Genomic DNA, 12,279 nt, shown 5'->3' with positions numbered 1-12,279 from the left:
GAAATTTTTCTGATCATTTCTGGTTTAAAAATGGGAGAAAAGCAGTTGCTAAAATGCTGATGGTGCTTCCCAGTGCTGAGCATTTTGTGTTGTGTCTTGTTGCACGAAGCAAACACAAAGCCCCATCCTGCACTTAGAGCTCCAGCTCCACTCACTGCAGTGAAAACAGCCCCAGCCCTCCTGAGCAGCTGAGCATCCCTGTGGCCCAAGAGAGCTCATTTCTCCTGGGGAAACTGAGGCACAGGGAAAAATAATTTTCCCAATACTCTCTGCTGACTCAAGCCAAGACTGGGGGCATTCACATTGTTTCTCTAGCCAGAACTGTACACAATGCTTTTTTTTTTCTCCCAAAGCAAATACTTCCTCATGAGGGGAGCCGGGTGCTTTATTTTTAGCTGGCAAACACAGCTGAGGTGTGTGTCTTTCACGGGGCACAGGCAGCTCCTCAGAGCAAGCAGCTCTTTCAGCAGCTGAGCCATGGGGATGGGTCCAGGCCTTTGCTCTGACCTCGGCTTATTCCTCCCCTGGCTCCCAGGCCTGGGAATGAAAACAGAGCAGCCTGGGAGGGGCGAGCCTGGAAATGGCAGCCCTGCCTCCAGCTGTGGAGAGGGCCCAGGTGCAGGGTGCCAAGGGGAGGTTGGTGTGCTCAGGGTCTGGTGGGCGGCTGGGGATGGGGCTGCCATCCATCCCAGGGCTGCCTGAAGGACAGAGGAGAAGCCCAGCAGGAAGAGATTCTTGCTCAGATGCCTGCTTAGAGACTCCTTGGATGCCTGCTCTGCCCGGGAGGCAGAGGACATTTTGCACAGCGCAAGAGAGCAGAGCTGCCTCCCTGCCAGCACCAGGCTGTGCGCCGGCGGGGAGGCTGCAGGAGCAGCTGCATCTGGCAGGCAGGGACAAGCACGGGGCTCCCCAATAAATGTGACCCTGGCAGGCAGGGACAAGCACAGGGCTCCCCAATAAATGTGACCCTGGCAGGCAGGGACAAGCACAGGGCTCCCCAATAAATGTGACCCTGGCAGGCAGAGGCAAGCACAGGGCTCCCCAATAAATGTGACCCTGGCAGGCAGAGGCAAGCATGGGGCTCCCCAATAAATGTGACCCTGGCAGGCAGAGGCAGGCACGGGGCTCCCCAATAAATGTGACCCTGGCAGGCAGAGGCAGGCACGGGGCTCCCCAATAAATGTGACCCTGCACCTGCTGGATGGGAGCAAGGGGGAGCTGGCTCTTTCAGGGATAACAAAACACTGGGTGCTGTGGGGCAGCCCAAGCACTGCTTCACTTGGGTTTGGTGAGAAAGGTTCCTGCAGCCTGGTGAGTGGAGCACCTGACTGACCTTCTTGGGAAATTGCTCCCTGAGGCTTTCCCAGGATTTCCCACTCCCTGTTAGCTGGTGAGCATCACCCTCCTCTCCAAGGTGTGAGGGACCTGGGTGGGAGAAGTGCCATGCTGTGGGTGCCAACAGGGAGGAGATCACGAGCATTATCATCTGGGCATTATTATAATGTTGCAGTGTTTCTTAATGTTTTGAAATAGGCAAGGTTTGCACAGAGGAACTGTGGATGCTCTGTCCCTGCAAGTGCTCCAGGTCAGGTTGGATAGGGCTTGGAGCAACCTGGTCTAGTGGAAGGTGTCCCTGCCCATGGCAGGAGGTTGGAATGAGACGATCTTTAGGGTCCATTCCCACCCAAACCCTTCTAGGATTCTGTGATTCTAAAATGTGAGTTTGGTAATTTAAAAAAAATATATTTGCAAAGGTGAGCAGTGATTTCTTAATGTTATTTGGATCTTGGTTTTGGTGATTTGGGGGACAATGCTATTGGAATGGAAAAAAAGAAGGGGGGGAATGGTAAACTACATTTACAATCAGAAGAGTTTTTATATTCCATCCCGAAAAAATTATAAAACTAGGAATCTAAAGAATATTGACAATATGTAGCTGTAACACAAACTCAGAACATGTCTAGAGGTGGCTCTTCCTTGAAGTAACTTATCACTGTGAGCGATCTCCCCAGCACCAAGCACTAATCTAATAAAAATCACAAGCAAAGCAAAATCCTTTGAGTCAGAGGGGGGCCAAGGCACTGTAACAAGTGATGAGATGACCTGTCACAGCAAGGTGACCCCTCTGTGCCTAGGAATAGACCCAGCAATGTCAGGGCAAGCAGGTGACATCATCACACCTACAGTGAGAACGTGGTGATGTCAAAATGAAACTGAGGAGGAGGAGATACGGAGCAGCAGCAGTTCAGCTCGTCAGTGGTAAGAAAAATTATGTAAAATCAGTTACAAATGATGCTACAGTGAATCAAGGTCAGGCAGGGCTGAGAGGCAGAGCCCTGGATGTGTGGCATCCCGGTGCCAGCTCCCTGTGCCCTGGCAGCTCCCAGTATGTGGGCCACAGTCGGAGACTCCCACAGGAACAATGTGATGTGCCTCTAGGGAAATGCTGACAGCTCAGCGGATGTTGGAGGGGGGGTAAAAGGCCTGCGAGCCCTCCCCTTCCAAACCAGCCTCCTCTCCAGGTCAGGGCACAGCAGGGATTGAGCTGCACCACACCACAGTGGCTTCAGCACAGCCTGGCCCCGATGCCAGAGCCTGGAAACACTGGCTGCACAGCCAAGCACCACCACGACTGCTCCCTGTGAGCCCGCACTGGGTTCATGAAATGGGGACATTGTGGAACCATAAGGGTCATGCTGGACTCCATCATGCCCTTTCCCAACATGGGAACCCAGGAAAACAGATGTCCACTGCCCTCAGTGAGAGCAGGCACTTGTATTTATCCTGGGCTCACTTGTATTTACCCTGGGCTCCTGCTCTGCAAGGCTGGAGGGTCCTGTACAGGCAGTCAGGGCAAGGGCCACAGGGGGCAGACATAGATGGAGCTCTGCTTGTTGTCCCCTTGCATTTAGGTAAAGCCCCCCTGTATTCTGATTCATGTCCATCATAACCACTCCAGGTGAACCCCAACCCTTCTGAAAGCCAAACTGAGACTTTTAGATAAGCCCAGGAATGATTCCCCACTAACCTGGGATGACCAAGTGGAATTTTTTTGAGCCTTTAACTGAGACTACACATGAGGGGAGCAGATCAAGCATGGTCTTAAACAGTCTGTTGTGGTAATCCATCCACAGAGATCCCTCTCCCAGGTGTGACACTTCATCCCATCACATCTGGTCTCAATGCCATAGCACTGCAAGCTGGACACATGAGGCATATGGAGTGGCCTCACATCTGGCTCTCCCTGGTCTTTTGTGAGTCTGTGTCTCCAAACAGGGATGCTTTTGGGAGGAAAAGAAAGGAGGGGCAAAGCAAGCAGGGCAGGGAAGGCAGACAATTAATACAACCTGCCCTCTGTGTGAGGAATAAATTGGCAGCTGACAGGTTATAATCTGTGCAAGCAGGATCTTCACAGGAGAGGTGAAGGCTCCACTGGGGGCCAATTGGATGGTTAATTAGGAGGACAAAGCAGAGGATTCGTGAAAATGTTTATGAAACAGTGCTTGGCAAGGGAGCCCCTGAGAAACGCACAGCAGAGAGGAGCTGCTTTGGGCTGGGAGAGGAAACACGAGGGTGAAACAGCAGAACGAGCACTGAGAGGGAAAACAGCCATGCAAATGTCTGCGAGAGGACGGGGATTCCCAGCTGCCCTGTGGAGGAGTTCAGGGGAGGACCCGAGGACGCCTCATTTTTCTACAAACACACGGGCTGTGTCCTCCGTGCCGCTCCTCCCGGTGCCGTCCCCACCCCGGTGCGGCGCGCTGGGGAGCGGGCTCTGGGTGCCGGCAGGCACCGCTGCCGCAGCCAATCGGCGCCGCTGGCCGGGCAGAGAAGGGCACGAGGAAAGCAATTAAACCCGAGCTTTGATTGGGCTCACAGATGACTGCTTGTGCTGGAAATGCCTGAGCTTCTTTAAGCGCCTCGGCGGTGACTGGAGCCGGCCTGATCCCCCATCCCCTCCTCGGTGCGTCGCTGCTGCGGCAGCGGGAGCGTGACTGATGCTCTCTGTCCCACACACGGCTCCGAGAGCTCAGAGGTAGGAACCAGTTGCTAAGAGACAGGACTGTACTTTCCAGCCCACATCCAGACCTTTGTCACCAGCTCAAGGGCTTTCTGCCGGATCCAAACGCCGGGCGCAGGTGAGCGGGAGACGCCAGGCCTCCTCCCAGCCTCCTCCCGGGAGCCACACAACCAGCGCTCAAACTGAGGATGGAAATGACAAACCCAAAAGCATCCCCAAGGGAGCGGCTTCCCGGGACTGGCTGCTTGTCCCGGTGCTGTGAGACTGCAAACTGGAACACCCTGCGGCACCTGGAGCCAGTGTGGGTGGGACCTGCAGCACCGACACCCAGGAGGTTTTGGATGTCACCACAGTGTGGATGAGTGGATGACTCCGTATTTGCTTTGAGATCCCTCCTTCAAATGCAAGCCAGGAGAGGAGTCCCAAACTTCAGTCTCATTTTTCTGGGGGGGAGGTTGTTCCTTGTGAGTTTGGATTCTTAGCCCAAAGACTCCCATAAGAGCCACCCACTACCAACTGGAAAGACTGAGTGACCCCATCTTCCCAGAGCACTCCCTCCCTCTTGGTGAGGAGCAAATCCATCAGAGCCTTTGCCTGTCTGTTGGAAGGGAAATACATCCTCTGGGGCTGCCAAGCCAAAGAAGAGCAAGGACAGAGAGAAACCACTCACACAGCATTGTCTTCCTGGCTGTCACTCCGTGAAGGGCCCTGCACCGTGCCAGGAAGACACAACCAGGCTCCACTCCCCTTCCAGAGGCTGCTGCCTTAACCTCAGACATGGACACTGTTACCCAAACCTCTGCTCTGCTCTCTGCTCTCACACACAGCACAGACTCTCTGCAGTTATTTCTCCTCAAATAAATTGCTATTCTTTGGCACCAGCCATAAAAGTGGAAGTCAGTAGCTTTCCAGCAAAGACAATGATTTTGGCCAACAGGTACCTGCCCTTGCTACAATCAGCTAATTAAACCAGACACTGAAGCTCTGGGGTGGCTCTGGCCCATTCTCAATGTGATTCTTTAGAGGTGGGCACAGCTGATATGAGATCAGGGAAAGATAATTAATGATTTGCACTAAAGAAAGAGACATGAATATGCATTCCTCTGTCATGGCAATGCCAGAGCATCCACGCTGGCCAGGCAGGGTGGATGGACACTCCACCAATGCTCCTCCACACCCCTGGGCTTTCCCTGCCATTTGCTTGTCCACGGTGTAAGTTCACAGACTGCTCATATCAAGCCTAACATAATGATAAAACTAAAACTGAACAAGTTGTATCAAAAGAAGATTATTGCTGAGAATGGTCCTGAGAAAGTTCCCACTGAGAGGACTGTGGCTGCCTCTCTGGGCTCTGCTGCAGACTTTAGTCACTGACTGAATTCCCCCTTCTGCCTGTGGTCAGAGCAAGCCCCTCTGAGCAAGGCCCACGAGGGGAGCTGAGAACAGCCTCGTACTGTCCTCACACCAGTCCTCTCTCCTCCTCATTAACAAGGCCCTGAGTGCTCAGACCCTCTTCCTGTGCAAAGGTGGGACATAACCTGGAGTGTGAGAACAACAGCCCCTTGTCAGACCTGGGGTTCTTTACATTTCAGCCTCATTGACCAAGGCCTGGCAGAGCTGTGCTTTGGTTGTTTGCTTTTGGACCTTCTTCAGAGTGACACCCTTTGAGAATTACAAATTGAAAACAATTGTAGGTGAAAGAGATTACTTTCAGATAAATGTTATCCAAAAAACACTTCTCTCGGATCAGCAATGCCATGCCTGTTTCTGGAATCATGTAGGATGTGCAGTGTGAATGGCAGAGATTTATTTTTTCAGAAACTGTTTGGTCAGACATGTATTGGGAACCTTTGCTGGTGGAGCTCCAGGTCTCACAAATGCTGGTGACCACAGCCAGCAGCCAAGGATGAGGGTGGCTGGGATGGTGGGACTTCTGGGACTGGGACACAGTACTAATGACTACTGTGGGACTGCCTTTAATCAGGCTTGTAGGCTTGGCAGAAATAAAGTAAGGACTGAAGGAGATCCTGGTTTCGCCCTTATCATTAGAAGTGGCTTTAGCAGGCTGTCCTGAAAGGATGGGAGTGAGCAGGGAGTGGGCTTTGCTGTCAGATCTGCTCCCAGCAGTGAGGAACTTCATTCTGCCAGTCTGTGTAACTGCAGATCATCAGAACTCTTTAAATTCACCTTGCTAAGGCTTTAGCTACTGCCTGGTGAGGCTAAGCCAGCTCTTGGGCCCAGGGGATTGGGTGTCACTGCCCTCTCTGAGTCTTACCACGAGCAGCTTCAGATGTGAAATCTGTGACTGATGCTGTGCAAATTTGGAGCTGAATCTGGACGGGATGCTAATGTGGGAGATTTTCTTTAGATGGGGTTGAATGGGACCATGCACCCAGGCCAGACTTGTTCCAGTCTCCTAAGGGCACATTTAAATGTAAACCTGCCATCAGTTTCACTCCTTGGAAAAGCTGGTGCTGCCCCGTGTGCTCAGGGTGGGATCTCTCCACAGGTGAAAGCTCTGCATGCTCTAAGTAAGGCTGGTGCAATGGGAGTAATAGACAATTTCTCAGATAATACCCTCAGGCCCATCTGCCTTGTCTAAGGCTCTTCTGAATGGTCTTGATTTATTTTTTTTATCACTTGAAGTCCCCAGAAAGTCTGAGTGGTTATTCACGCCGTGAAAACCTTCTGTTGACTGATGTTCTCAGAGGTTATAGATGTGCAGCTTTTTGGGGCACTGAATATGGGCATTGAAGGGTACTTGTATCAGGAAAAATGTAGCCTCTATTAGCTGTTGGAGCAGCATCTTTCTGACATGCCTGGCTCCTCAGCTCCGGCATTCTGCCACTCTGCTGTGCTGTCCCACGGCCTGGCACCGCAGCTTCCACAGCACAACACTCCCTGTCTCTACAGCTGAAACGAATTTAAGGCTAGGCTGTGCTGTGAGATTTGTCTGCTGTCCCATGGGAGAGTTTTCCTGCTGTCCACTAAAGCCTCCATCCATTTTTGCATTTTGGACTCGTCAATTGTATTTCCAGTGCTCCCCCCACCCCAGCATCGCTCCTCGGGTGAGTTTCACCAGGCACAACCATGAAATAATTTTGTACATCTGGCTCCAGGGGAGCTGGCACAGGTGAGCTGTACCTGTACAACAGCAGCAACCCACTGGAGCAATGCCCTCCTCCTGTTAGCGATGCCTACAGAGCCCCAGAGCCTCATGTCAGCGCTGCGGGGGACGGGGAGAGAGCAGCAAAGCAGAATGAAACGTGGGCAGTGCTGCAGAGCCTGCCTGGTCCCCACGGCTCCGCACAGCCCCCAAAGGGCTGGGCTGACTCCAGGCCTGCCCTGCTCATCCATCCCGCAGCCCCCAGCCTGCAGCATGGCCTGCCAGCACCGCCGGAGTTGTGACAGGCTCCCACCACACACGGCCAAGTGCAGCATCGATTTAGAGAGCAGCTAACGCCCGAGCCCAAGTCTGAGGAGAAGCCTCCCCTGCACACCCGCTGCTCCGGCCACAGCCATCTGCTCCGAGGGCTGGCCATTTCCCTGCACCCTGGCTCCATCTCGCTCCACATTTGTCTGGGAAAGACTGTCTAAATGATGCTAAATGCTTAGGACAAGAGGGACATGAGATTATAATGAACTGCATCTTAGCACCTTGTCATGGACAAATTCTCCCACAGTTCTTAGCAAAGACGGGGAGAAGGATGAGTGCTGCCCATCCAGTGCCAGGATTCGATCCAGCCCTTGGATAATGAAGGGGTTCACACCTTAGAGTGTGTCAGCCATAGGAAAGAAGGGCAGATCTGAGCACTTTGGGCTGTATCCATTGTCTGTGCTGCAGCAGCACACAAAGATACCCTCCTCTTCAGTACAGCCTAAATGTATTTTTTTCCAATACCCTGACCTAAAGGATGCAGAGTCCAGCCCACGTGTGAATAGGGCTGTCAGGCAACAATGTCCTACACCGCTAGACTGCCTGTGTTTATCTGCGTAGGGCTTTTTTAATTGTATGTGTTAAACGTCCAGCATCTTTGGGACGTTCATCTGGGAAAAAGAAATGTGAACAGTCTCTGTGCCAGACATCCGTCCGCACTGCTGTTCCTATTCCCAGTGCATTCTTTGAGAAGACCACCATCTGCTCTGACCACCACCTAAGGCAGATGCCCCCTTCTCAGTGCACAGTCCCTGCTCTCAAGCCACCCAAATCTGATTAGGCCTGTTCTGATGAGAGGCCTGGAGGAGGGCAAGGGAAAGTTACTCAGGAGAGAAAATAATAACCACATGTTAATTAATTTTTCACTACGGATGCGCAGAAAATACACAAACCAGCTCAGGGTGCACAAGCCAAAAGGAACAGCTCAGCTGGCTAGCTGGGGGGGGGCGGGTTGTGATTATTTTTGGGGTTTGGGATTGTCATTATTATTATTTTCCAGAGGAGGAGTGGCCCCAGCCCTGTCAGGGAAAGGAAATCTTATCCCCACTGCTGCCCTCTACACACTCTTTTCCACCTCTTTTCCAGCTTTCCCTCCTGGTCCCTTGGATTTGCTGTGGTGTCCTGCAGTCAGAGCAGAGCGAGATGCACCCCCTGGCACCCCCTCAGTGCACCCGGGGTGGGGCTCTGCCTGTCCCTGCAGCGGGGGACATCCCCAGAACGGTGCTGGCCCGGCAGATGTGCCTGGGGAAGGGCGAGCGGACAGGACGAGCGGGATCAGATTGCTGAGGAGCACAGCCAGGGGAAAGCAACCAAAACCCGCTCCAGAAGTATTTGGGAAAAGCAGCTGAACAGACATTAAACCAGAATCCAGGCGTTACTGTCCAGCAAAAGCCTCATATCAGCTTCATGACATATTTGACTGTGTGCCTGAGAGCAAGGAAATATACCCCAAGCCCAGCCCAAACCACCAAGGATGCGGAGAGCACTGAATTACAAGGAGCCGAAGAAAATCCCTGACAAGTTATCTCTAAATTTGAGAGCCACTTCAGGCAAAACCAAACTCTCAACTGCACTCATCTGAAATGGTCCATGGGATTCCTGGCCAAGGGGGGCCAGGGAGGCTGGGACCAAAGGAGCAGGAGGCAACAACTTCTACAGACCCCACTCTGGAAGGTTTTGGGGACCGTGATGATTGGTCTCCCTTTGCAGTGGCTCTGCAAAGCGCTCCCAGTCCTGACATCTGGCTGGCATCTAGGCACTGGGAAATAAGCTGTATTGCCCCTTGAAAAAATTCGGTTGTCCCTTAGGGTATATCTGCCTGTGTGTGCTGGTTTAGGGGAGTCTGGGTGTAACGCCTGTCTGTAGCCTGCAGGGACTCTGCCAGGGAAGATGCGGGGGCCTAGGCATGCTCCTCGCTGAAACTTCATCTGTGCAGAGGCCCTTTGGGAATATGCGGGCTTGTGCCGGCCTGGTTGAGCCGCTGACCCTCGGGACTCCCTCCCGGACAAAGGGGAGGGGGCATCTAGCGAGCAGCGGGGTCGAGGGAGTCTGGCTCGGCCTCTCTGGGGTACCATGACTCTGCAGCATTTGGAAGATCTGGGATAGAGTCGCTGACTGCATGGAGAGGACCCGGGAGGGAGTGCAGGATCTTTGGAAGGGGGTACAGCACCTAATCCGCCCTCCCTCAGGGGCTCCTGGCACAGGGGCAGTGATAGAGGAGGGCTGCTAAGAGGTCTTAAAAAAAAAAAAAATTGCAAAGAATTTTTTTGGGGCATTGCATGGGGGAGGGGGGCTGAGAGGGGAGAAAGAAAGGAGCCTCAGAGCACCACGAAGGGAGAGGGAGAAATAATGACCCTTCCCCCTCCCCCCAATAATCAGGCGGACCAGATGGGAGGTAAATAGTGCGTTTAGAAGCATTTGCCACAGATGGGCTGCCCTCAATGGAAGCATCCTCCAGCCACATCAATGCTGGAGTCTGTGTGCACAGAAAACACTGCACCCTTCAGAGCAGCAGCAGCGGCAGCAGCAGCAGCAGCGGGAGAGACGGGGAGGGACAGGGGGAAAAAAATCCCTGCCAGAGCCCTCCGGTGCCCGCGGTCCCGGCGGGGCGGAGAGGGGCGCGGGGGACGGCGGGGGGCGCGGGGCCGGGACCGGGGCAGCCCCGCCGGGCGCTCCCTGCGCGGGTCCGGGGCCGCCAAAGTTGCGCGTTCCCCCCCGCGCCGGGGAGCGGGACACGCTCGGGACGGGAACAATGGGGCGGCGGGGCAGCCCCGGGCGGCGGCGGGAGGAGGGAGGGAGGCGGCGGCCGGTGCCCCGCTCCCCGGCCCGGCCGGGCGCCGAACAATGAGGCTCCGGCGGGGGAGTTCCCGGGACAGCGGCCCGCGAGCGGGCGGGGGGAGCTGCCCTAATCCGGGCTCTGCCGCTGCCCGCACCCCCCGGGGCACCGGCTGCGGCGGCCGCGCCGGGCGGGCAGCGCCGCGGGACGCCGGGGCCGGGCTCAGCGCGGCGGCCGGGCTCGCCCCGCTCCGCTCGGCTCGGCGAGACTCGCCCCGCTCCGCTCCGCTCCGCTCGGCGCGGCAGCGGGGCGGGCAGGGCGCGGCGGCGGCGCGGGGGGGCGGGGGGTGCCGGCGCCCCCTCCCCGCCGCCCGCTGCCCTTGACTGCAGCCCTGTCCCCGGCCGTGGGGCGGATGGGAAATGCCGGGCGAACGTGATCGGACAGGGCGGGGGGGCGGCGGGGCCCGCACCGGGCGGCGGCGCGGCCCCCCCGCGGGGGCAGGTGCACGGCGGCGGGCGCGGGGCACCGCCGCCCCCCCACCTCCCCCGCGCCGGCAGCGCCCGGGGAAGGCGGCAGCACCGGATGGGACGGGGACGGGGATGGGGATCGGGGGGGCAGCGGAAGGTGCGAGGCTCCGGGCGGGCGCCTCTCCCCATCCGCATCCCGGGCGGGTCGGGGCGGCGGGGGCGCGGCGGCTCTGCCCCGGGAGCGGCGGGGGCTGCGGGAGCGGCCGGGCCCCGCGTCGCGCCCCGCATGGGGCATGCGCGCTCCCGGCGGCCGGCGGGGCTGGGCCGCCCGGTGCTGACGGGACAGGGCCGGCGCGGCGGTGGAAGGGACCGGGGCCCCGGGGGTGCCCGCCCCCACCCCGGGCAATTCCCCCCCCCCTCCCCACCCGCACCCCCGGGGAGGACAAACAGACACGGACAGGCAGGCAGACAGACAGACACAGAGCCCCCGGGGCACGGAGCGCACTAACCGTTCCCGTTTTCACCGGCACATATACCACCACTTGACCCATCTTCGTCGCCTCCCTGGTGCCGTTTCCCAGGCGGAAGCCCTTGGACCGGACCCAGAACTGGAACTTGCCTTTCTCCCCCCCGCCGGAGCCGCCGCCGGAGCCGGTTCCCCCCTGCAGCACCTCGGCGATGCGCTGGTACTTGCTCCGGGTCACCGTCTTGGTTTTGGCCGAGTCCCCGTAGGTGCGCAGGCACCAGTCCCGGAACTGCCGCCCCAGCTCGCTGTCCCCGGGGCGGCTCCCCCGCAGCAGTAACGGCGGCTTCGGCATCGCCCGACCGGCGGCGGCGGCGGTAACGGCGGCGGTAGCAGCAGCAGCGGCGGCGCCCGGCCCCGCGCCCTGTCCCGGAGCGGGCGGAGGGGCAGCGGCGCTCCCGGGACGGGCTGCGGGGGCGACGGGCGGGATGGAGCGGGGAGCAAGAGGCGCAGGAGGGGTGGCGGCCGCTGTAACGGGGAGGAGGGGGGGAGCACCGGGGCTCGGACAGCGACCGGAGGGAGGTACCGGCGGCGCCAGCAGCAGCAGCAGCCGCTCCTGTCACAGGATCACAGGCGGCTCCGGCTCGTCCCCCTCCCTCCCTCCCTCCGCCCGCCCGCCCGCCCGCCCGTCCCTGCCTCCTCCGCCCCCCTCCGGCCGCCTCCTCCTCTCAGCGGGATCCCACCTGTTAGAGCGGCCTCGCCGCCACCGACGGGTCGTTCCCCCCCCCCCCCCCCCCCACTCCAACACCCGGTCCCGGGGCAGCTGCTCCCCCCCGCCCCGGCTCCGGTGGGATGCGCTCCCCTGGCTGGGCCGCCTCTTCCCCCCCCGCTTCCCCGCTCCCCGGCCATACGGCCCCGTACGGGATAGCGGAGCGGGGGGGCGAGCGGCCGGGGCGGGGTAGGAGGTGTCGGTGGGCGCGGGTCCCGGTGCCGGTCCCAGACAAAGGGCCGGCGGGGCGCGGGCGCACGTGTGCGGCGGGACGGGCCGGCGGGGGCGGAGGCGGGCACCTGCCGAGCCGCCGCAGAGCCGGGGAGGAGCCGCGGGGGCAGCGGGAG

General features: G+C 58.0%; 1 protein-coding gene across 1 annotated transcript in view; it reads right to left on the bottom strand.

The window, feature by feature from the left end:
• Window positions 1-11,783, bottom strand: part of NOL4L (nucleolar protein 4 like) — a 63,891-nt gene extending 52,108 nt beyond the window's left edge. The window contains exon 1 of the mRNA XM_054644516.2: window positions 11,210-11,783. Coding sequence (XP_054500491.1) covers window positions 11,210-11,518 — 309 coding nt within the window. The 5' untranslated portion in view covers window positions 11,519-11,783. The remainder of the gene's footprint in view (window positions 1-11,209) is intronic.
• Between the last annotated feature and the right edge of the window lie 496 nt (window positions 11,784-12,279).

Source organism: Agelaius phoeniceus, chromosome 17 (assembly GCF_051311805.1).
Source record: "Agelaius phoeniceus isolate bAgePho1 chromosome 17, bAgePho1.hap1, whole genome shotgun sequence".
In the NCBI taxonomy this organism is placed as follows: Eukaryota; Metazoa; Chordata; class Aves; order Passeriformes; family Icteridae; genus Agelaius; species Agelaius phoeniceus.
The sequence above is the reverse complement of the archived record's forward strand: the minus strand, read 5'-3'. Positions and strand labels throughout refer to the sequence as shown.